The sequence below is a fragment of the Podospora pseudoanserina genome (assembly GCF_035222485.1).
Source record: "Podospora pseudoanserina strain CBS 124.78 chromosome 7 map unlocalized CBS124.78p_7.2, whole genome shotgun sequence".
In the NCBI taxonomy this organism is placed as follows: Eukaryota; Fungi; Ascomycota; class Sordariomycetes; order Sordariales; family Podosporaceae; genus Podospora; species Podospora pseudoanserina.
Window position 1 is genome coordinate 1,281,503 of NW_026946672.1, and position 23,286 is coordinate 1,304,788.

Sequence of the window (23,286 nt, forward strand, 5' to 3'; positions counted from 1 at the left end):
GCCAGATGGAAGGACTTAAAACCCCTGAATTGTGTCACCTTGGCATCAGACAACCCCTTTCGATCCGGACCTCCCATATATAAGAGTAGACATTTCGACTGCCTGGCACCATAACACCCAAAAATAGTCCGGCAAAATGCCACCAAGCTGATCAAAATATGCCACATACCAATTCGTCCTGTCCCTTCACCCCAGAGGGAACAAATGATTCTATATGACCACCAAAACACCGCTATTATACAATTTCCATTGGGAGGAGAGAATACCCTTGCGCTATGCATAAACCCGTCCGCCACCCTAGGTACCACCCCTGGCCGAGTTTTTCCCACATTCATCTTCGTACACATCACCCTCGAGCCCTCCGTAAGCTGAATTTACATATAGCAACCGCGAGGTGGGCCGGGCACCAAGTTTCGAGGCAAGTCTGCTGCGATCTCGGGTCGATCAAAGAAGAGGTTTATCGTCGGCGAAGCTCACAGGGGCTCCCGTAGATGCCATCGAGTCATCTCGTTTATTTTCGTAGGAAGTGCGATCACGATCAACATGGTCCTGCTTTAAAGGTTCTCGAGCTCCTTGTGTTGCGGTTGGCTTGTGGGGAAGAATGTGCGCCGGGTGATCTACAACACAATTAGTTCAACCTTCTTGAGGTAGAAATCGGAACACAAGGAAGACTTACCGCCCAGAGACCAGCCACCGAGGCCACGAGACCACCCGAAATCATCATTGGCCGGAGACCCCTTGTGCTCTTGAAAATCGCGCCGCTGATGCCACCCGCTAGAATCATGTTGGCAGCATCGTGCTTCCCCCTGACGTAGCCAATGTATGAGTTGACGCAGTTGTACACAATAGCCACCACACCCGCCGAGTTGCCCAAGAAAGGTCCTCTCCTGGTGATCGAGTTGAGCACCGTGTTCAACCGCAGCTTTGGCGGCTGGTCGGCCGACCTCCTCAATCCTTCTTGCAGACCCCAAGCACCTCCTAATGTCAGACCTGCCAGGTAGGTCACACCGGTGCCGTAGCAGAGATCGTCTGTGAAGCCGCGGGATGGCAGTACCGACTGGCCACCGGGGAGGTCTGTGAGGGCAGAGTCTTCGAGGCTGAGGTAGTCGAGTGTGTCCTTGTCTATGCCAGCGAAGGCATGTAGTTGTGTTGGGTCGGCGAAAGAAGAGGTGCCGAGGAACTGCTCAACACCCTGGGCCTGGGTTGGGTCGAAGGGAGCTGGGGAGGAGGCATAGCCGGTGCTGGTGGGTGGTGACTGTGTGGTGGGTGGCGGCGCAGTCGATGAGGGGGTTTGTGACGAGGACTTCTTGCCCGTCAGGGTATCCCAGAGAGACATTTTGGCGGCGGAGGGGTAAACCGGACCGAGAGGTGACAAAGATAGAAGCCGAATTGGATGGAGCGGGTGCTGTACGACGGGGTGGGCGTCTACACGGCGGGTTCGCAAGACGGGATTTGGTGCGCTGAGGTCTGAGTGGGAGAGAGCTGCCGGGTCTGGGGGTCACGTCGGCGGCGATCGATAAGCAGTCAAAGCCAAAAAAAATTTACCGGCCATGAGGATGGCCCGTGCACTGGTTCGGGCTTGGCACCCGTGTAGAGATCTACGCAACTACCGCTGGAAGACGTAAGACAATATGTATGTTGAAGTAGGTAGTGCGAATTACGTTCTTCTATGCCGCTGGTCAACTAGATGATAAATATGAACTTGAAACTTGGAGAGTCCCCTTCAACTCAGTGTTGTAAGCGTTGTAAGCTGTATTAGCTCTCCCATAATGACGGCAGCCAAGACCCAGGTGAGCAAGGTGAGGGTGCTTGTAATTCACGGTGAGCCGTGACAACCCTATCCCCGTACAACACCCAAAATTTCTCCCTTTTCTGGCTGTCGCATATTCAAGTCCAGGATATACTCATTTGAGCTTACTGAGAAGAGAGCTATATGCCGGCGATTTGAGGCTCTTGCAGTTCTACAATCTTTTATTCTCACCACTTTTGTTGGGAATCCCATCATCGCACCTTCTCTGAGCTTTCATATTTCACTACCCCTCCTTCTTTGATAAATTTATCAAGACCCTGCCAAGCATGGAGGGGCAGACCTCAGACGGCAGCATCGATGCACTCATTTCTGGACTCGGCCCGGAAATCTTTGAAAATGCAAACACCATCTCAAAATGGCTGTTGAGTCGGCCTGAAGAAACCAGACCCCAGTATGTTCACGTACCTGTATCTCACCCACATAGGCAATTCATTTCACTAACAATTGCACTCTCAACAGGCTGGCCGAGGCCCTTTTCCAGAAACTCTTCCAGGATGCCTCACAGGCTCGCCAACATCATGGAAATGGTCACGCCTGTGTCAGGCTGTGCAGCTTTGTTCAGCAATGCTTCAAGTCTAGCGACCAGACCTTGAAGAAGTGGTCCACCACAGAGGCTCTCACTTTGGAGCTCTTCCTCTTCTACTTGGAGTGGTACGAACACGATCCTCACAGGGCCCTGCGCCTGATTCTGGATGTGCTTGTAGCGGCTTGCACCGACAACCCTTGCCCCGAGACAGGACGGGCCATCAAGGGACGCGTGCTGGAAACGCTCGTCCAAATCATCACTCGAAAATATCCCAAGCAACTGACAAAATCAGGACTTCAATGTCTTGAGCATCTCCTCAGCAAGCGCGTGGTCTCATTAGACGACATAGCTTTGACCTACAAACAGGTAGAGCCAGCAGTGGCTTCTCTGCCGAGTCTTGAGCTCTGGAAATCATTCGTCTTCCATCTGTTTTCCTGGATGGAACTTACCTATGTTTGCCCTCTGGCCGGAAAATGCATCGTTCATGTTTTCCGCTGTCTAGACAGCGCTGCGGCACTGGATCCCACCACAGGGTTCGACGTTGAGTTATGGCGGCAATGGTTACAAGATGCCCTTGTTCAGAATCCAGAGATTTTGGAAGACATCAAAAACTATGTGCTGGTGGCCATCTTCAAGACTGATAAAGCTGCGGCTTTGAGACTGTTACATGTTTTCAACAAGCAGCAGCTCTCTAACAACCAGCAAGGATCCGATCAGGGTATTTTACTTCAGCTGGCTACGTTGGACCTGGGCAAGAAGACTGGTCTGGTGGACGAGCCCGCCAGCCAGCCTGAGGAGTCAAAACACCTTGCATTGGATTCGAAAGTTTTGGGGACACTGCTTGGCCATCCCACCATTTCGGTGAGATGTAGCGCTCTGTCCCTGGTGGTCTCATCTCAGGCCACCACCAAGCCTCTTTCAGAGGATGCCTTCAGCCTGTTAAGGACATACCTGGCCGCCTTTCAGGCGGACTACGATGCCAAAGTCCGTAACGAGGTCCTTGGACTCACCAAGAATCTGCTGAAGCGTGTAAAGAGCATCATCACCGTTGCTCGACGAAGTTTGGCCGATTTTGCAAACCGGGAATCCCAACTCGCCGCTGGCGGTAATGCCGAGCCACCTCTGAAGAAGAAGAAGGCGGGTCCTGAAGCTGCTCTGAGGGATGCTTCCGAAGCGAAATCCGTTCTTACATCGCACCAAAACTTCCTAGAGTGGTATGTAGGCTTTCTCAGAGACGAGCTGATACCTACGGCGTCCTACCAGCGCCATATTACTGCTGTGAAAGCTGCTCTTTTGGCCGTCAGAGTTGGAAAGCACGCCGCTGCTACAGACGATACTGTTGATGAGGATGTGATCCGATTAATCGCTAATGATCCTACCTGGACTCGTCTTCTTTTCGATCTTCTGTTGGATCCCTTCGACGACGTCCGAGAGGCTGCTTCGACACTCTTGAGTTTGATACCACAAGAACTGATAGCTAGACCTGTGGCCCAATCACGGAGTTCAGAAACGCTCCTCGACATCCTTCGGAGCTTCTGTGGACGGGCTAATGCGTTGGCTGACAGAACTGGGCGAGCTGACCATGGTGATGGAGCCGCTCGGGCACAGGGTCTTTCAGGCAGCTGGCTGAATGCCCAACAGCTGCAGATTCAGTACCTGGCAGAAATTATCAGTGGTATTGAAGCCAAGATTTCCAAAGCGGAACAAGATTTAGGACATGCGGCAATCGAGAGCCCTGTTCATGCCGATTTTGCAGCAATTAGGCAAGTCAACGAACATGACGAAGCCAGGGCGTTGTACTGACATGTCTATTCAGCTATGTCTGGCAGGTGCTCGCCAAGCAAACTTACGCTGAAACCGAGTTAGAAGCCCTCCGCCAACTTCAAGAGCGGATATTTGGTGGAGCGCAACGGATATGGCTGGCAGTCAAACATGTTCTTTGTGATGACTCCCCGGAAGGCCATTTGCCCGAAGAAATGGAAGACATTGAAGGCCTGGACACCAAGGACCTTCTTAGCTACAGCTTCCGCGCGGTCCACGAGTCTAGGTACGGTCATCTTGCCCTGCGTGCAAACCCTGCTAACCGTTCCTAGTAACCTCTTGCGCCTCATCATGGGGACCTTACGGTTGAAGGCAGTGGCCGGTGTGCCTTTTCCTCCTCTAGAGGTGTTCAAAAAGACAGGTTACCTGACTTTTGAACAACTGGCTCAGCTGAGACATCGTGGTGCCTTCTCTACAGTCTCGTATACTTTTACGAACTGTTGCCAACTCACCCAAAATCTGAAGACTGTGTACCCTAACGCTGATAAAGAGGCTGATCTGCTTCGTGACTGGTACAAGGTAAGTAATCAAGTTTTGTTGTCGAAAGAATGGCTGCTGATCTGTCTACTTAAGGGGGCAGTAGAGTGCATCATGACCCAAGCATCGACGACTCGCCGGTCGGCAGGCATTCCATCTCTTATTGCCGCTGTTCTGTCGGCGAATGCCTCTTCTCCATCTTTCGACGAAGTCTACGGCAACCTCGAGCAAATTGGAAAGAAACCCGTAACGCAAGCTGAGACTGATGGCTCCAACCTTCCGCAAGTTCACGCCCTCAACTGCCTGAGAGAAATCTTCAGGAGTTCGCTTCTCAGTAAGCGCGCCGAGGGTTACTTGGCCAGAACGCTGCATCTTGCTTCAACCAGTCTGAAGTCTGAAGTGTAAGTTCGTCGAAATAGGCCGTGAATATGAAGATAGCAAAACTGACAAGAGGTTAGCTGGGCAATCCGCAACTGTGGCCTTCTCCTTCTGAGAGCGCTCATAGATTGTCTGCTCGGCACCGGCGAGAGTAAGGCCATCATCGAATCTGGTTGGGACGGCAACTCTGTTCGTATCTCGTACAACAAGTATCCGGAACTACCAGATATCATTCTCGGCCTTCTTGAAGCAGACGATGTCGACGCGGGGCTGGCCAACTCTGCCGCTGCGGAAGCGGTATTCCCCGCTCTTGACATCATTCGTCGTGCTGGCCCTCCAGAGGAGCACAGAGGCGAGCTGCGGAAGCGCATTGAAAACTATCTTGGCAGCAAGGTTTGGCACGTTCGTGAGATTGCTGCCAGAACCCTCTGCTCCTTCTTGTTGAGAGAGGATTGGGTGTCTGAGATTGGCAAGCTTCTTGAGCAAGCCGGCACTTCGTCCAATCGGCTCCATGGCGCTCTTCTCACAGCGAGATTTGTTATTGAACGCAAGTCAGACTTGGGCAGTGACCTAAAGACAGAAAATGCTTGGGCAGAGTCTCTTGTGGAGATTCTTGCTACCAAAAGCGAGGTCTTTGGACGCTGCCCAGAGGTGGAAGCGGGTTATCTTGAGATTCTCAACCTGCTCATCAAGCTTCAATGTCTGACCACAGACAAGCTGACTTCCACTCTCCAGATCTCAACCAAGACCGGGAGCCCAGCTTCGGCGCTGTTGGAGATGGAGATTGCTCTCGGACTAGTTCACGAAACAGCTTCGTCCGGTGACGTTGCCGGTCTCCGCAACTACCTTGTCGAGCTGCTAGCTAGAGATGTCAACGTCGCCAGCCGAATGCTCGAAGCCATTCCAGCTGCCTTCTCCCAGGCGCAGGATGACAACTCCAGGGTCCGGTCAGAGATTTGCCAGTTGTATGTTGAGGTCTGCAGCACTTCACCTGCCCCTGAGGTCCGCGCGGTGTCACTCGCCAACCTCGGGGCACTGATGTCGGCCATGCTCTCCAACGGTCATGCTTCCGAATTGCCCTCCCTGTCCCAGCTCGACACCCTCTGGTCAGACCTCACAAAGTGGTCCATCAACCCAGAGCTATCTTGGGCCATCACCGAAACAAGCGGCATAATAATGGCTATTCTCGCCTCTTGCCACAGAGACAACCTCCCAGACTTGGACCAAAGACTCCGTAACTGGGGTGCTCTGATTTCAGATTCTCTGCACGTCGACAATGTAAGTCCCCTTTCCCCCATCCCCTTTCTCATCACCCACTAACTGTGTGCCCCAAAGTCATTCGACACCCGCCACGCCGCCGCTTTCTCTCTGCATACCTTTTTTTCCCTCATCCCCGCTCCCCTTTTCCGAACCGCGTACCTGCCGGCCTTTTCAGCCCTCTACACAGCCCTAACAGACGACGACGACGAAATCCGCGAGGTTGCCGCGCTCGCGGTGTCCAGTCTCACGGCCCAACCGGCAACAGCAAACATCTCGTCCAAAACCCTTGTTACCTCCCTCCTCCCTTCTCACCTCCCCACTCCAGAGTTTTTTTCCCTTGCCATCTCCCATTTAACCTCTGGTAACGTCCCAGCGGAAACAAAACTCGGCAAGGCGCTCGACTTTGACGACGCGTTATTCGCAGCAGAGGAGCAGAATTTGTTTGTTGACGAGGTTAGAGAGGCGAGGGAGTGGAGGAAGGGGTTGGTGGGTGCTATTGAGGCTAACAAAAATGGGGAGAGGGTTTTGAAAGAGTGGAAGGAGTGGACTGTGCAGGGGCTGAAGGCGGTGGTGAAGGTGATGAAGGAAAAAAGAGAGGATGGGCCGTTGGGGTGGACGAGCGATCAAAAGGTTTTTGCTGTTGTGGCTCGGGTTTTGATCTCTGCGAGGGGGGTGCTGGCTGTTGATGAGGGGGAGGAGGTGGAGGTGTTGTTGGGTGAGGTGGTCGAGATGGGGAGGGGGGGTTTGTTGCATGGGGGTTTGGTGGGGTTGGCCTTGGAGGAGGTTTGAGTGTAGAGCAACAATCGAGGAGAAAAAAAGGGGGTTAGTGAAATCAAGATGTTCTTTTTGACAGATTGATAAGTTTCTACACAGACAACAAACCTACACACAGTGAGAACTCCCTCGGAAATATATGTAAATATGTATGTACGGGCTGTATGTATAATGTATTCCATCTATTTATTAACCCGCCCATCCCATCCCATCCCGCTTACTACACCCCTAACCCTGTTACAAAACACATACACACAACGCTCCTCCTCCTCCTCCTCCTCCTCCTCCTCCTCCTCCTCCTCCTCATCCTCCTTATCCTCCTCATCCTCCTCATCCTCCTCATCCTCCTCCTCCCCATCCCCATCCCCAACCTCCTCCTTTGCCTTTTCCTCCCTTGATTTCCCCCAGAAAAAAACCTTTTTGATGATGCGCCAACCACCTAGCTCAACATAAAAAACAAGCAAAACAAACCAAAAAATCTAAAATCAACGCCGCCAATCCACCATCGACATGCAAGGTATGCCCCCCTTCCCCCAATCAAACATCTAAACCTCACACGCACAAACAAAGCCCATGCCATCCGCTGTAAACTCAAAAACTCAAGACAGAGAGAGAACAGGATAATGAACAACTTTTTTTCTTCTTCAACAACCCCCTCTCAGACTAGAGAAAAAATCACTTCATACTCTGCCTCCCCCCCTTCTTCCCCCTCGTAGCATTAGCAACCGGCTCAGCCACCACCTCAGCCACCACCGCAGCAGCAGCAGCAGCCTCCTTCTTCTTGGTCGGCTTCCTCGACCTCGCCGGCGGCGGCTCTAGACTGTGCAAGTGCCCAATCTCTTCCATCGCCGTCGTGTTCGTCCAGTTCAGACACCTATACTTTGGCTTCTCCTCCTCCTCCTCCTCCTCCTCCTCCTCAACCGGCGCGGCAGGAACCGAGTGCCTGACCCGTGTGCTCCTCTTTCCCTTGTGAGGTTCCGGAGACACCTCCTTGACAGAGGCGGTCTCCTCTTCTTTCTTTTCTGTGGCGCCATTGGTGACAGACTCCTCTGTTGGGGCGGCGGGAGCGGCGGGGGTGTCGTCGATGCCGAGGTATTTCCTCCTGTTGACCATGTTTTTCGCAATCTTGTCGCGGTAGTTGACCAGTTCCTTGCGGAGCTTCAGCTCGTTGACGCCGCGGGGGTCGAGCCAGGTGAGAAGCTTGTCGACGTCCTCCTCCCGGTCGTAGTAGCCCCACTGATGGGCGTTGAAGACGCTGGTCTTGCCTTCTTCGAGCTTCTTCCGCTCTGGGACCGTCATCTCAAACTTGGCCTTGTACTCCTCCTGATACTCCTCCTTCGTGTCGATGTAACCCTCCCTCTCCAGCTCATCCGGCCCCTGCACCCAAATGCAACCGTTGGCGTACTCCGCCTCGGCTGTCGAGCTGTCTGGCAGACCACCATACGGCATGCCGTTTCTCTCGAACCAGTAGTATCGGTTCCAAAACCTGTCCTTGCCCAGGACTCTGGTTCTGGGACAGTCGGCTTCTCGGAGGTCATTGTCGATGATGGCAATCTCCTTTTCGCACTCGGCAATGTCGTCCTCCTTCTTTTGAATGTCTCTGAGGACCTTGGTGAACTGTTTGGACTGCTTAGGGACCTTGGCGGCGGCCTCGGCCTTTTCCTTGCGCTCGGCTTCCTTTTCGGCTTTGCGCTTGCGCTCAACGGCACGGTCGTGCCCCCGCCGGAGCTTCCGGCCATCCTCTTCAGAGTCTGGAATCTCATCAGATGTGTGGTTAGCTTGGAGGTCATCAACATCAGTCATCTTGACGTCTCCATTTGTGATGGCGACCTTGGTAGGCTCCAGAGGTGGGCTTGGCGGGAGGTTATCTGGAAGGAGGATCTTGCGCTGATCATTCAGGCTCTTCAACTCCTCGATTCTGCAAAGATGTTAGTGATCCAGTCTCCATGTCAGACATCTCCGGACCACTCACAGTTGTTTCCTCTTCCTCTGCCACTCAATCTTTTCCTTCCGGTAGGCAGTCATGGTCTCGCTGCAGTCCTCCATGTACCCACGGATGGCCCTCGTCTCAGCAGTCAGCATGCAAATAATCTGCAGCGCCTGCACCCGATAGTTGACATCAAGTGTGGCATATTTCCGCCGAACCGTCTCCCGGCTGGGCTCGATGTCGACTGGAACCAACTGCTCCAAGAGCTCTTCACAGCTAGCTTTGAGCCGCTCGTTCTTAGACAGCTGGTGCAAAAGCCCCACCATGATGAGCTCCCAGCCGCCATCCTTGAAGCTGCGTTTCCTCAGCTGCTCGATCCAGTCAAAGCCCTGAAGCACCTCTTCGGCACGGTGCCCCGGCGCATCTTCCATGTCCGCCTCCTCTTGCTCTGCCGCCGCGAGTTCTGCCGCAAGCCGCTCCGCCTCCAACTTGGCCATGCTGCTTCTGGTGGCCCGCCCGGATGGCTGGGGCTCTGGTTCCGGAGTCGGTGCCGCACTCTCTTCCGGCTCCTCTTCTTCTTCCTCCTCTTCGAGCTCTGGGAGCTGGATCTGGACTTTGCCACCCTCCGCCTCAGAGCTCACCAAGATCTTGAGGACGGAGCAGTGAATCTCTGTGAAAAGCTCGACTGGCACCTCTTCCGAGGCAACAAGCATGGCTTCCACATAGTCATCAAATGTGAAGGAGTCGAGCTTGAAAATTTCGCAGTACACGTTCAGAGTGTCCCAAGTCTCCAACAACGGGCCAACGCTCTTCATGAGAATCTTCTCGCTGAAGGGAGATTTGGACTCGGCATCCACTTCGACGGGCGCGTCTTTGCACATAAACTTTAGTTGTGGCCTCACATGGCCCCTGAGGTTCAGCTGCAGGTCCTCGATGGGATACTTTGGTGGAGGTGGGGGCGGTGGCGGCTCGGGCGTTTGCGGTACCATTGGTGGTGGAATCTGACCGCGGAAGGATATCGGAAACTGGAACGGATTCCCAGGAAGTGGCAAATGCATAAACTGGCCAGGCTCGTGCGTGTTGCCGTTGGCTTGCATCGCCTGCTGCTTGGCCCTAAGAAGAGCACGCTCTGCCTGGGCAGCCTGCTGAGCTTTGGATTTGTGACTTTTGGGCGCCGGCTTCAGCTCGGGCAATCGAACGGGACCGGTAGGGCTAATCGATCCCGACAGCAAGCTCGAGTCATGATTCGACATTCTTTTCTGCGCCTGGAGCTGCTTGCGCTCCTGGAGCTTGGTGTCGAAGCGCAGGTGGGCCGGTACGCGCGTGTCGATGTGGTATTTCTCGGCGACCTCGTCCTTGACCAGCCAAGGTGCCCCATTCCAAGCTTCTCTCGTGACTGTCTTCTTGATGTACTGGCGCAGTACCTGCTTTGTGAAGATTTTGCGATCCCGAAATATATGCGCATCGTCGACGACCGCCTCCTCGGCAGGCGACATGGTCAGACTGACAAAGTAGGTCGCAAAGGGTTTTGACAATGTCCCGTCGGGAAGCATTTTGCCACCAAAACGGGTCTTGTCCCTGACAATACCAGCGAGCTTCTCGGTGTGGCCTATAACTTCCACCAACACGGCCTCGCCGGGATAATAGTCGTTTTTGAACTCGTCGTATATCTGATCGACGAGCGTATCGATCCGAGAAACTGTCGAAAATTGGACGCGTCGGAGAACGGGGCCCTTGAGAGCTTCGGGGAAGATATCATCGACCTCAGCGGCATTAGCGAGCTAGGCAGGGCAAGAACCCTCGTTAGTATTTTGCCGGGATGAAGGAGGAAGAAGCCGGACCAAGCCTACCTCGCTCTCGAGCGCATCAAAGAAACTCAACCCAGAGTGACCGGTTATAGTACAGATGAAGCGTTTCTGCAAGAGTGTGAGTATAACTAGTCACGCAGACAGAGCTACTCGAGAGTGGAAAAGGGGGGGTGCCATACTTGCTTATAAAAGTCCATCCTGAAACACAATGTTAGCATTTTGAAAGTCAGAGGAGTCAGAGACAAGCAGTGGACGTGGTTGACATACCGGTTCAGATAGTCTTCATAGGTGGTAAAGACCTCGCCGGTCTGAGGGATGTGCCATACCTAGTAGCAAGAAAAAGTTAGAAACCAATTCAATTGACCAGGGGGTGAATTCAGGAGAAAGGGGGGAGGGGGGGGGGTGGTAGTAGACACACCTCCTGCTGCTCATCATCAATATCAGGCACGGGCAGAAACTGCACCGGCTTGCGCTTGAATTGCACCTGAACATTCACAGTGGTTAGTGGTGACATGGGGACCACGGCGGGCGAAAAGCTGCGGCCTACCATGCCGGCGGCGGCGAGGGGGAGAGGTGCCGCGCTATGTAAGCCTCAAACAAAAAAATATCGGCTGCAAGGCTGGGGTTCAGCCTCGTGGATTTGGAAGTTGTGACGGTCAGAGAGAAGTCAGGGTGAAGACGCGGTGAGGTAGATGATGGGGACGCGTTGAGATGTTGAAGAAGAGGAGGCGGTGTTGTGCGGTCTGGGGTCGCGATCCGTGGCGGGTTGGGTGGAGAGGTCAGGGTTCGCGGGCGGTGCGGGTGTTGTGTGCGGGTGCCCAGAGGAGAGGAGCTCGCCGAACGTACATGCAAGCAAGGCGGACGGGATTGTGACGGATCAAAAGGATGCTCTTCTCGAGCTGTCCCTGGGAGATATCTCTTGATGTTTGAGCGAGGCGCGGCGCGGCGGTTGTTGCTGGCGCTGCAGGCAAGAGTTCGCAAGCCGTGGATTCGGGAAAAAGCTGGAGGGCGGTGGGTGGGTGGGAGAGTGGGAAGTTGGAGGATAGAGGAAAAAGTTCAACAAGGGGAGGAGGGCGCGCAGGTGATAGGTCCAGCGTGGTGCTGGTCTCCCGGACCCGCCAAGCAGGGACGGCATCCCATGGCTCCAGCTCCGACCCCCAAAAAGGGCTCCTCCTCGTCCACACCTCGACCCCCAGGAACCCTATCCTCCCGACAACCCGCCCGACCATGCAAGCTTTGCCCACGTTCTTGTACTCGCCATGCTCGCCGCGACGAGGGCTCTCGAGTGAGCTCTGAAACATCCGAATCCGACAGGGCATCAATTATTTATGTCCAGTAGACTGCTCGCCAAAATTTGTTTTCCAAGGGTAGGGGTCCGCTCTTCTTCCACGCCAGAGCCGAGCCAGCTCTCGAGGCCCCCCGGTAGACCACCGCCCGCGTCGACCGTTGGGCTCCGCCAGTACCTCCCCCTCCAGTCCCCCGGCACTGCTATGGGATAACACACTGTGTTCTGCACCATTTTGCCACCCCAGAAACAGAGGGAAAAGCATCAATGTTGTATTTCTTTCAATCCCGTGTTGATGTTGGGAGATGTTGCCCCTGAATCGGAATTTGGACGTTAAACATTGTATGTGCATGTGCTCGCTGTTTTTGGCAAGTACCAGTACCTCCGCTCTCGACACGTCCACTCAGCCATGTCAGCGCAATCAGCCCAGCATTACACCTGCTGCATCGGCCCTCGTCGCATCTGAGAGGAATCGTTGATGCATTCAGCATATTGTTTCCCCCCAGAATATGCAGAGGTGGCGTATCTGGTCTGCACCGTGTAAATGCTTGTACCGGTACTTTGTGACATCTTCTGCGGCGTGTTGCTCGCGGCAATCGCCGTGTGTAAGTCAATCTACAGGCAGATCATTTCTATGACTTCTCCTTCTTCTCTGGTGAGTGGCATCGGAAAAGACTCCGGGGGACGGCTGCGCGGGTGCAGCGTGTGTCCAACTGATGCTTCCTGTTTGCCTCCTCCTCCACTGGCTGTACCCCATCTGCAGGTGATGAGATTCTCGTGCCCTCTCTCTCTCCTCTTCAACTGAGATTCAGTATCCAACAATGCCTGCCGCGTCCCACCACCACCACCCCGGCTTGTCCCAGCCCGTTTCTCCACACTGAGCAGGGTGTCAGCCTCACGTCGGCGAATCGTCGGCTACCGATAAACTGATAAGCCGCTACAGATCCGCTTATTCATCACAGGGGTTTCAACTTCATTTTGTTGTCGGATGTAAGGATGTGCTGAAATTGGAATTGCGCGTAAATGTATGTATCTCTATCTATGAGGTGAAGTAAACCACCAAAAAGCCCACCCAGCTTCCGACAACTCCTATAGCCGAGTACGAACTGGTGAACATGAGAGGGAGAAACTCGTAACTTCTGCCGAAAATGATCCCGTGCAGCAGCGAGCAGTACAGGATGAGCGGGATGCTCACTGTGATGTAGAGCGTGCTGAAGCGGTCAAACAAAAAGAACCTCGGCCGGGACGATGCAGGTGCGAGACGGTCGAATGCCATCAGGAACAGGATCAACCAGAAAATGGTGTATGCGGTCTTGATCGGGAACTCGGCCGGTGTGAACAAGAGCGGGAACAGTGAAACATGTCCCGCAACAGCCAGTGGCCGGAAGGCACCAAGATAGCGTCTGTCCCTGAGAGCAATGAGGCTGAATGGTATGATGACCAGGAGGATGGCTTTCTCGTGGACGTGCCATCCGAACAGGAAGGAAGCATAACCGCACAGCGTGACAGCTCCAATAAAGGTATCCCACGAGGGTTGACCAAACAGCCTCACAAGAGGAATGACCTGGAAGATCAAAGTCGAGGCGAAGCACACCTGTGGCGTGATGTCAGGAAGGACGGCAAACGCAGTGTCTCCGACCAAGCCACGGGTGACGCTTTGGAGCGCGCCGCTCTTGACCGACAAACCAATTCTGGGCGCGAGGACGATCAAGACTCGGTCCACAAACGAATAGATGGCCCACACGTTTGGCGCCCAGTAAGCATGGCATAGACCCCGAGAAAAGGGGAACAGCCGGCTCAAGATCTGGGGGATCTGCCCCTTGAGAGCGAACGGACCAAACGCCACCCCAAAGATGGCCGCAATTCCTCCGCCCAGCTTCACGCAGTTGAGAAACTGAATCCGGAATATCGACTTCGGAGAAAGGCAGTAGGCTCTGAGCAGGAAGACAAAGTATGCCGGCGCGAGGTAGAGGTAGATGTGCTTCATGCACAGCAGCGCCGCAAACAACAGGCCGCTCCACAGTAAGGTCGACTTCTTCCTAGCCAAAATCAGGGACCAAATGAGGATGCCGTACATGCACCCGTTGTACTGGAAGTGAATGTGATCGATAATAAGGAGACCTGGTGACAACAGGATAGAAAAGGCAGCCGCCTGGGCCGCGCGCTTCGATGTGCCATGGCTTGAGTCCACAAATCTAACCACAGTCAGCTTGCGCGCCTTGATAAACGCAACACGCAACAGGTATTTCTTACAATTGGAGAGCGTAGACCAAAAGAAGTTCCGTGATAATCACAGTGAGCCTCTGAAAGTATACCGTCTCCCAGCTAGCGTATTCGAGATTGCGCACCCTCAGCATGGCCGGGTCGGCCAGCTTCGCGACCTGTGACATGATCCATTCAAAGTATGCAAAGAACGGAGGGTAGTCGAGCGTCCATTCGGACGTCTTTTCGTAGTACCACTCCCATAATGGCAGGCTGTTGGTGATGGCGAGCCAGTTTCGGTGGACTTCGAAATCAGTCGATTTGCTAAAGAAACATCACGTCAGTTACCGATGCGCGTTGAGGGGCTAACGTTGTGACAGGAAGCTCACTATGCTGGGAACAACAAGATCTTGAATGCGGCAGCCACTACGGCGCATTGCGCAAGAGTAGGATAGATCTCTCCCATGGCGACATATCGGAGCGACTCTCTCTCTCTTGTCTCTCTCTCTCTCTTTCTCTCTCAATTCCAGGGCGTCAATCACAATTGTGGACTTGGCCAAAAATGTTGACAAGGTGACGGCAACAGCTCTGGTGGGGCCGGCAACCTGCACAAATGTGGGTTTATGCACCAGCCACATCTCTCCTGCATTCAAACGGTTTAAGAATGCGGCGCCACCGTTTGAAGTGATGGAAACAAGCCACGAATTCCCCGCAGGAACAAACTGCGGAATCTAGCAAGGACCCCTGTTTCCAGTCTTGAACTTTTGGAGCATCAGGTTCCGGCTGCTGCAGGGGAACAGCTGGTCTTTTCGATTCGGGGCAGCCTCAGTGTCAGAACCTCCAACACCGGAGACAGATTTCTATTCTTGATATTTCTAGAGTCGTTCCAACAATTTCTACAGATATAGACTAGACCTCGGACTTCTCTCCTATCTAGTCCACTCTTCTGTCTAAATATTTTCTGTTTACATCCATTACAATTACCACGTTCTGTTTAAGCTTCCCACCGATCCGACCCTGGCCGTCCTTTTTGTATTTCTCCACACTGACCGACCCGACCACCCGCCTGTCCGCTGTAGAGCCAAAGTGTCCTTTTAACTGGTGACCACTGTTGAAATCAGCCGGCACCTTTCTCGTTGGTGGTACTTACTTTACTTGAACACACTACGTGAGACCTTCAATCCTCTTGTCGTCGACCCCATCTTGCGACCGAGCAGATAAGCCAGCCATATCGATCCAGGATGCGCTCGCCATCGAGCTTCGCCGTGCTCGCTGCGGCTTTGGCCCAGGCGCATGCGCAGTATCTTGTCAATGACCTCAGTTTTGGTTATGGCCCCAGGTGTGTTCTTTTGTGGGCGGGTTGGATTCTTGTGTTGTGCAGGTTCTGACGTGGTCGTGTTTCTCCGTCTTCAGAATAGCTCCCGAGGGGCAGCACCAGATCCCAAACTATGGAATGCAAGGCCGACCTGGTCTTCCGGAATTGCTCTCCAACAAAATCATCCTTACGCCAGTAGCCCCTGGTAACCAACGCGGTGCTGTCTGGTCTTCAAATCAGCTCAACCAGCAGAACTGGATCGCCGATGTCGAGTTTCGTGCGAACGGTCCGGAGCGGGGTGGTGGTAACCTCAACATCTGGCTGGCAAGGGACGGTGCCCATGTGATCGGGACCGAGAGCATCTACACAGTCGGCAGGTTCGATGGTCTGGCTCTGGTGATCGACCAGCACAGCGGGTCTGGCGGTATGCTTCGCGGCTTCCTCAACGACGGCACCACCGACTATAGGTCCCAGCACAACGTAGACAGCCTGGCTTTTGGTCAGTGCAGCTTTGGTTACCGGAACCTCGGCCGTCCCACCCAGATCAAGATTCGGCAAACCGACCAGAAATTCAGCATCGAAGTTGCCGGGCGCCCATGCCTCGAGAGCGACAAGATCCGCCTTCCTCCCGGATACAACGTCGGTATCACTGCCGCCTCCGCCGATACGCCTGATTCCTTCGAGGTGTTCAAGCTTGTTGTTTTGACCGACGACAGCCATCATTATGGCGGTTCTGACAACACCCAGCACCACGACAGCTATGCATCCCATCAGGAGAACACCCACCAGCAAGACCAACATTACCAGCAGCAACAACAGCAGGAGGATCCCAAGAGGAAGATGAACTTTGGCCGCGGAGGTCAGGCCAAGATCGAGGATCCCTATGACAACGTAATTCCCGACCAAGATGCGTCCACCATTTCCACTCAGCAAGCCCAGTTTGCCGATCTGCACAACCGTGTCCAGAGCATCAACCACCATTTGTCCTCCATCTTCCGCACTCTTGGCCAGAACCACGGTGTCGGGGAGCAACGCCATGCCGAGCTCTCATCCATGATCAACGATGTCAAGAACTTCCTCCACCGCCTGGACAAGCTTGACGTTCTGGAGCATCGTATGGGAGATGTCGAGCGCGAATTGAGATCTCTTCGGAGTGAGCTCAGCGGAAAGTTGAGGGAGAGCGAGAACGCCATCAAGTACCACGTCAGTGACAAGCATGAGGCGCTGCATGAGCATGTCAAGGAGCACGCCGGGACTGGACACACCAAGCTGATTTTGGTGATTATTCTGAGCCAGGCGGTGTTGGCCGGTGCATTTTACATGTATAAGAAGAGGAAGAGCTCGCCAAAAAAGTACCTTTAGACCCTAAATTGATGAATGGGAGAATGGCGGAAGAATCTGGGCGGGGGGATGTATAAAACGGTTGCTTAAAGAAGAGAGGATACCTGGAAGAAAGGGATGGGATAACAGGGATATGATGGATGTGCCTTTTTTTCTTCTTCTTTAGCTTGGCGTTAGATTGGGAAATGTTTGAGTTCATGATCTTTTTGGGTGTTACAAATCGAGAAGGTTTGAATCATACTACTACGATGGATGGTGTGTAGTGGTGCAATGAAGAGGGTTGTATTTGACAATCTTGGAAATGCCGTGAATGGTCAGAGAACCAAGTTTTGGATTGACGGGGGTGGGGTCCGAGCTCAATGGGGCAACTTCACGGCGGCATGTTGTTTACTTGCCTCTTGCATACAATCTTCGTCCGTCTTTGTTCTTTCATTTGTACAGCTCATGATCTCGCTGTCCGTGAGTATTGTATATACTCCCTAGCTGAGAGGGTAATTGGACGACTGGCTCTCTTATCTCCGGTATCCCCGCAGTATCTAACCATACGCTTACACTTCTGAAACTCGAGCTCACGCCCAGCGCTTGCTCACCCATCATACCTCGGGCCAGCTGATCAAGCTGAGGGGGTAGATGATGAACACTCTAAGATTGACCCTTCTGGGTCTGCTGTTAGGGACACAGGGAGTGAAGGGGTGGGATCATGTCAACCCTGCCGTGTTGAACAGGGTCATATCCGAGACTGAAACACCTGTGCTGGTTGCTTGTAAGTCACGCATGCCGCTTCACATTGTCTTGATTGCGCCTCAGCTAACACAGTACTTTCTAACTACCTAGTTGTAAAGGTACTACCAGCCTTCCTTTTTTTCATCACACCAGTCTCAACTGACCAATGCATTCTCTGCCCATAACAACAGCCAGATGAGTTCGTCCCCCCACTCCTCACCATAGATATCTGAGTATCTAACCACCCCTATAGACCTTCGAGCGCCTCCCTCGAAGAAGAATGGACAACCGCCACCGCCCTCGCCGATAAACACTCTCGAACCCTACTCAGCATCGACTGCTCAGAACACCCAACCCACTGCGAAATCCAACCCTCCATGACCTTCCCCTCCATCTTCCTACTCCAAGCAAACAAACCCCCAGTTAAATACCTCGGTCCCTTGCTATCCAAATCCTTGAATAACTTTCTGTCTCGGTCCACCCGTCTCCAGCCAACGCTCCTCACGCAAGTAGACGACCTTGCCAAGTTCAAAACCTCAGATGAGACAGTCTTTATTCTCTTTCTTCCCCGGCCGCAGGAGTTTGTTACCAGTGTATACGAAGACCTCGCCCAAAAGTACAAGAACGAGTTCACCTTTGGAACTGTGGTGGGGGTTGATGAACTTCTCGAGAAGGAAAGGGTAGATTTGGAGTTGAACGGGGTGCTGGTGGTGTATAAACCCCTCGACGGTGAGACAGAAAAGCTTGACCTTACAACAGCCAACTCTGGTGTTGATGAGGTTGAAAAATTGTACCCCCCACCTTTCCATTTTACATGTCCACCCACTCCCATAATATACTAACGCTCTCATAGTATCAAAGAATCCTCCCGCCTCACAATAACAGATCTCTCCCCCTGGAACCACCCCCGCCTTCTCGAGGTGACCTTTCCCCTCCTCCCTTCAACCCCCCCGTTCTACCCCCATCTCTTACTAACCTTGTATAGCTCCAAAAACCACTGGTCTACCTCTTCGCCCCGACCCCCTCCGCCCGTGACAACCTCCGCAGCCAGTACCTCCGTTTTGCAAAGGATTACCACCAGCAATTCGTCTCCATTCTTGTTGATCCTCACCTATTCCCTGATCTCATGCCCCAGTTGGGGTTGCTTGACACGACAAGGTTCCCGGCGGGGGCTGTGCGTCTCGTGGCTGAAGATAAAACATATCCATACCCTCAAACGGAAGAGATGACGTTAGGGAAGGTGCAGGGGTGGGGGATGAGGATTTGGCAGGGGGGGGTTGAGGCTTGGGTTCCCGGTGGTGGTGAGAAGAAAGGGGGGGATAGTGGGAAGAAGGAAGGAGGGGGGGATAGTGGGATTAGGATTCAGGGAAAGGTAGGGACGAAGAGGAAGGTTACTGTTGGTGGTGGGGGATGGGGGAAGGGGAAGGGCAAGATTCCGACGATACCAGGGGTGAGGATTAATATTCCTGGGGTGAGGAGGGATGAGCTTTAGGTGAAGAAAAGAAGGGGGGAGAGGTGAGAAAGATGAAAGAAAAAGAGAGGGGGGGAAGGGGAGAAGGCAAGAAAAAAAACGTAAAATGGAAAGGTACTCCTGAAATCAGGAGTTGTTATCTTTTGACCGACCCAGGGATCGAACCTGGCACCTTTTGTGTGTGAGACAAACGTGATAACCACTACACCAGCCGGCCTTTGGATGAGGGTTAGGGTCAGTGGCTGGATTATTATTTGGACTGGAATGGAGGGGTGGTAGGTTTCAGGACAAAGACCCATAACCAAACGGAATGTAGTGTCAGGAGGTCCAGCCTTGAGATAGATCTCCCATGATATGCCTTGTATAACACTTGGATTAATGGCTAAAAAACCAATATCTTGAACGCATCTCACCGGCCCGGATACCATCGGCGCTCGGCTCCGGTACCTCTCCCGATCCGATGTCAGGACCCCCGCAGCCTGTACTACTTCTCCAACTTGCCTATCAGGGAATCACACAGAAACGGCCTAGATAAGGGACGCCTCGCATCACATAAGCTTTGCTCTTATCTAATTGTTTGAAGAACTTGATATCCACCCCACACACGCTCATTCTCACTTTCATAACTCCAAGAGTGAAGAACCTCAGTAACAGGCAGTTTTAGAGACGGGACTTTGTAAAGTGCCACAGGTTCCCGACCGACCGGATGAGTATCTGCACTGTGGTCCATCAGCGGTGGAATATTTTGGGTTTCTATCCGATTTGAGGGCCATATCATACGTATTTCAGTTCCCCGTTCCTATTTTTTCATGAATACGTTACTCACACACTCTTAGCCGCCGTTTCCAAAGTAGTCTCTGTCAATATGACACCTCTCCTCGTCCTCCTCGCCTTCGCCCTCTTGCTCATCTACCTCTTATCTCCCCTCCTTTCCAGAGACCCCCTACCAGGCCCCCTCTACGCCCGCCTAACCTCCCTCATTCTCAAATACCACGAGTTCACCGCCACACGAACCACCTACATCCACTCCCTCCACCTCCGCTACGGCCCCGTAGTCCGCATCGCCCCTAACGAAGTTGCTTTTGCTTCGGCTGCTGCCGCAAAAGAAATCTACTGCAGCAATGGGAGCGGCTACGACAAGACCGAGTGGTATGATTTGTTCAAGGTGTATGACCGGCGAACAATGTTCACTACCTTGGGGAAGAGTGAGCATGCAAAGAGGAAGAGATTGCTGGCGGATCGGTATGCGAATAGTAATATTATGAAGGGGGGGGTTATGGAGGGGATCAAGCAGCGGGCGAGGACGTTTGGGGAGTTGTGTGGACAGGGGGGAAAGGAGGGGGTGGATTTATACGCGAGTTCCCTTTTTTGAGTGAAAGGATATGCTGCTAACTGACTCTGTAGGTCCGTGAGTGCTGCCAGATCAACATATAACCGCTATCAAGACGTGAAAAACTGACACACAGAAAAGTCCTCCACGCCTACGCCTTCGACTGCGTAACCCTCCACCTCTTCCACCCACACTCAACCAACTCCCTCACCGACCCCAAAGACTCAGAAATCATGCTCGAAGTCACCTTTGACAGCTCCCTCCAAAACCGGCTCCTGAGCCATTACTCCCCCCTCCTCCACCGCCTCCTCAACACCTTCATGGTCAGCATCCTCTCTCTCAAACCCCGTGAAACCCCCCTAGCCGACTCCTTCGTCCTCAACACCGCCGCCCAACCCCACGCCTCCCCTTTCACCCTCCTCCATCGCCTCCACTCCCAGTCCCCCCTCGGACAGATCGACATCGCGGCCGAATCCCTAGACCACATGGCGGCAGGAATCGACACCACAGGCGACGCGCTCTGTTTTCTAATCTGGGAACTATCCCGACCTTCTTCTCTCATCTATCAACAGACCCTCCAAGCGGAACTCCGCTCCGCCTCCCCTGACACCCCGTTTGACCAACTCCCCTACCTCGACGCGGTGGTGATGGAAGGACTGAGGATGTTTCCCGCCATTCCCATGAGTCTGCCAAGATATGCACCACCAGGCAGAACCACCATCATTGACAGTTACAAAATACCCCCCGGCACAATCGTCAGCTGTCAACCCCTCAGCGTCCAACGATTAGGTCCAGAAAAGGGCGGGACTTTCCCCGAACCGGACCGCTTCTGGCCGGAACGGTGGCTAGAATCCGAGGGTGAGACACAAGCGGAGTTTGAGGAGAGGGATAGGGGGATGAAGAGGGGGTTCATGGCTTTTGGGATGGGGGAGGGGTGTATTGGGAAGCATCTTGCGCTGGCGGAGATGAAGTGTTTGTTGAGGGAGGTGTACACCAGGTTTAGGACGTTGCCGGATGAGAGGATGAGAGCGGGGGAGATGGAGCAGGCGGATTTGTTGATTAGTAGTCGCCCGGCTGGGCAGAGGTGTTTGGTTAGGTTTGAGAGGCTGGAAGCGTGAGATTGGGAAACAAGCATGAATCGAAATGTCCCATCTCTTAAACTTGAAGAGCGACAGTCAAATGCAAAATTGTATATATATATATATATATATACAACTGTTGAAAAAAAAAATGAAAAAAAAAAAAACACTAATAAAGCTCCAAGCTGAAATCCATCATCAAACAACAATTACACAATACCAACTGGCCTGCTTCACCCTTTTTTTGCCTTTTTTTTTTCCTTCCAATCCCATCACAAACGCTTGCTTACATACCCATCACAACCCCCCCCTATTTCGTCACCGTCTCCCACAAATCCCCCATCTGAATCACCCCCGGCACACTAGCCAACAACCCCACCACCCCCTCCGTCACTCCCGGCAAACCCCCATCCACACTCCAATGCACCGTCAACGGCGCCCAAGCCAAACTCTTGGCCAGCTTCCTCTTCCACTCCCTCGACTCCTTCTTCTCTTCCTCTCCATCCTTCTTCTGAACCTTCCTGCCCACCCGCTCAGCAAGCAACTTCCCAATCTCGATCCCAACAAACGCCCCCCAAAACCTAGCCGACCATTTGTACGCCCTCCCCTGCTGCTCCGGACTCCACCCCATCACCCCCCTGAAACTCAAGTACGCCCCGTTCTCCAGCCCCTGAAGCAAAACACAGAGGACAAGCCGGATATAATCCAGCGTTTTGGCGGTGATGGATGTCGTGGGGGAGGAGACGATGGAGCGGCCCCAGGAGTAGATCCCCAATAGCGCCCAGAGGCGGAGGATAACCCTTGACTCGGACATCAACGCCGAGAGGTTGTTGAGACGTTTGGCGAGGAGGGTGGCGAGGGTTTTGCGGGCGATGGGTTGGGAGGTTTTGGAGAGGAGGGTGGTTATGTGACCAGAGGTGAGGACTGAGGCGGCGAGTTTGGAGGTGTAGCACAGCAACAGCATCACTGTGTCGATCCCTGAGGGGGTGGACATGCATTTCTCGAGGCGGGAGAGGAACAAGTTTGTGGAGGAGGGGAGGTTGGCGAGGAGGGTGGTTAGGGGGAGGGTGTTGGGGGGGGTGGTCAACGGTTTGGAGGGGGAGGGGATTGGATCGCCTGAGGGGAGGTCGGCGATGGGTTGTTGTTGGGAGGGGATTTCGGCCGGGGCGGTGTCGGTGGTGGACATGATTGCGGTGGTTTTTGGTGGTGGTGGTGGTGGTGATGATGAAAATGTGGTGTGTTGTTGAGGTGAAAGTGAAAAGGAGAGGTGAGATGTAAATTCGACAAGGCTGATAGAGCTCGCTCTCGGTAAAATAGCCTTCGTGCGGGGAAGAAAGCTCCAAAAATCTCCAGGAACAAATCAAGCCGTGCTCTCTCTCCAACAAATTGAAAGATGATGAAAGAAATAGAAGGAAAGAAAAAAAAAAAAAAAGAAAAAAGCTGGCTATCGAATTCCGAACCGGGGGACCCGTCCGCATAAAAACATTCCTCCTCAACTCGTCGTTCCAGGCGCCTAAACCACCAACTTATTACCTACCCCAAAATCCCCACACGTCGCCCGCGCCCCTCTGACAATGTGACCCGAACTCACAATCCGGGGTCCGCTGCCCAGCCGAACTTCGCTGGCTCGCCAGAAAGAGCACAAAACAACACGCCAAGCAGCTCGGCCGCCGTTCAACAACCTCGGCTCGCCGCGGCAGACCATCCCGCCTTGCCCGCGCCCCCCTTTCTTCCGCTCACACCATCGACGGAACATTCT

General features: G+C 53.4%; 8 protein-coding genes and 1 non-coding gene across 9 annotated transcripts; 5 read left to right on the forward strand and 4 right to left on the reverse strand.

The window, feature by feature from the left end:
• Positions 1-44: 44 nt before the first annotated feature.
• TIM23 (Mitochondrial import inner membrane translocase subunit tim23) lies at positions 45-1,864 on the reverse strand. Its single transcript, XM_062950185.1, has 2 exons — positions 677-1,864; positions 45-617 (listed from the first exon to the last, which is right to left on the reverse strand). The coding sequence occupies exons 1-2, from the start codon at positions 1,334-1,336 to the stop codon at positions 555-557; spliced, it is 723 nt and encodes a 240-aa protein (XP_062796165.1). The 5' UTR covers positions 1,337-1,864; the 3' UTR covers positions 45-554.
• Positions 1,699-7,061, forward strand: QC764_705330 (uncharacterized protein; the record flags this gene model as incomplete). The annotated part of the gene is made up of 7 exons (XM_062950186.1): positions 1,699-2,201; positions 2,270-4,132; positions 4,153-4,383; positions 4,430-4,676; positions 4,731-5,035; positions 5,093-6,290; positions 6,348-7,061. The coding sequence occupies exons 1-7, from the start codon at positions 2,077-2,079 to the stop codon at positions 7,059-7,061; spliced, it is 4,683 nt and encodes a 1,560-aa protein (XP_062796166.1). The 5' UTR covers positions 1,699-2,076.
• Positions 7,062-7,417: 356 nt separating this feature from the next.
• QC764_705340 (uncharacterized protein) lies at positions 7,418-11,859 on the reverse strand. The gene is given in 8 exon segments (XM_062950187.1): positions 7,418-7,636; positions 7,645-8,964; positions 9,019-10,754; positions 10,824-10,889; positions 10,961-10,979; positions 11,049-11,107; positions 11,200-11,265; positions 11,329-11,859. Coding segments are annotated over 7 exon segments (3,192 nt in total). The 5' UTR covers positions 11,332-11,859; the 3' UTR covers positions 7,418-7,636; positions 7,645-7,721.
• A 1,208-nt stretch (positions 11,860-13,067) lies between these two features.
• ALG8 (glycosyl transferase) lies at positions 13,068-14,870 on the reverse strand. The gene is made up of 3 exons (XM_062950188.1): positions 14,658-14,870; positions 14,320-14,592; positions 13,068-14,261 (listed from the first exon to the last, which is right to left on the reverse strand). Exons 1-3 carry the CDS (start codon positions 14,732-14,734, stop codon positions 13,106-13,108), a joined length of 1,506 nt encoding a protein of 501 aa, XP_062796168.1. The 5' UTR covers positions 14,735-14,870; the 3' UTR covers positions 13,068-13,105.
• A 60-nt stretch (positions 14,871-14,930) lies between these two features.
• QC764_705360 (uncharacterized protein) lies at positions 14,931-16,945 on the forward strand (the record flags this gene model as incomplete). Its single annotated transcript, XM_062950189.1, has 2 exons — positions 14,931-15,607; positions 15,682-16,945. Exons 1-2 carry the CDS (start codon positions 15,510-15,512, stop codon positions 16,943-16,945), a joined length of 1,362 nt encoding a protein of 453 aa, XP_062796169.1. The 5' UTR covers positions 14,931-15,509.
• Positions 16,946-17,624: 679 nt separating this feature from the next.
• On the forward strand, positions 17,625-19,139 carry QC764_705365 (uncharacterized protein; the record flags this gene model as incomplete). Its single annotated transcript, XM_062950190.1, has 4 exons — positions 17,625-17,638; positions 17,901-18,437; positions 18,501-18,567; positions 18,633-19,139. The coding sequence occupies 4 exons, from the start codon at positions 17,625-17,627 to the stop codon at positions 19,137-19,139; spliced, it is 1,125 nt and encodes a 374-aa protein (XP_062796170.1).
• A 123-nt stretch (positions 19,140-19,262) lies between these two features.
• QC764_0113540 lies at positions 19,263-19,335 on the forward strand. Its single transcript has one exon. It is a non-coding gene; the product is annotated as a tRNA-Val (tRNA).
• Positions 19,336-19,983: 648 nt separating this feature from the next.
• QC764_705370 (uncharacterized protein) lies at positions 19,984-21,566 on the forward strand (the record flags this gene model as incomplete). The annotated part of the gene is made up of 2 exons (XM_062950191.1): positions 19,984-20,459; positions 20,585-21,566. The coding sequence occupies 2 exons, from the start codon at positions 19,984-19,986 to the stop codon at positions 21,564-21,566; spliced, it is 1,458 nt and encodes a 485-aa protein (XP_062796171.1).
• A 271-nt stretch (positions 21,567-21,837) lies between these two features.
• QC764_705380 (uncharacterized protein) lies at positions 21,838-22,713 on the reverse strand (the record flags this gene model as incomplete). The annotated part of the gene is made up of 1 exon (XM_062950192.1): positions 21,838-22,713. One exon carries the CDS (start codon positions 22,711-22,713, stop codon positions 21,838-21,840), a length of 876 nt encoding a protein of 291 aa, XP_062796172.1.
• Positions 22,714-23,286: the final 573 nt, after the last annotated feature.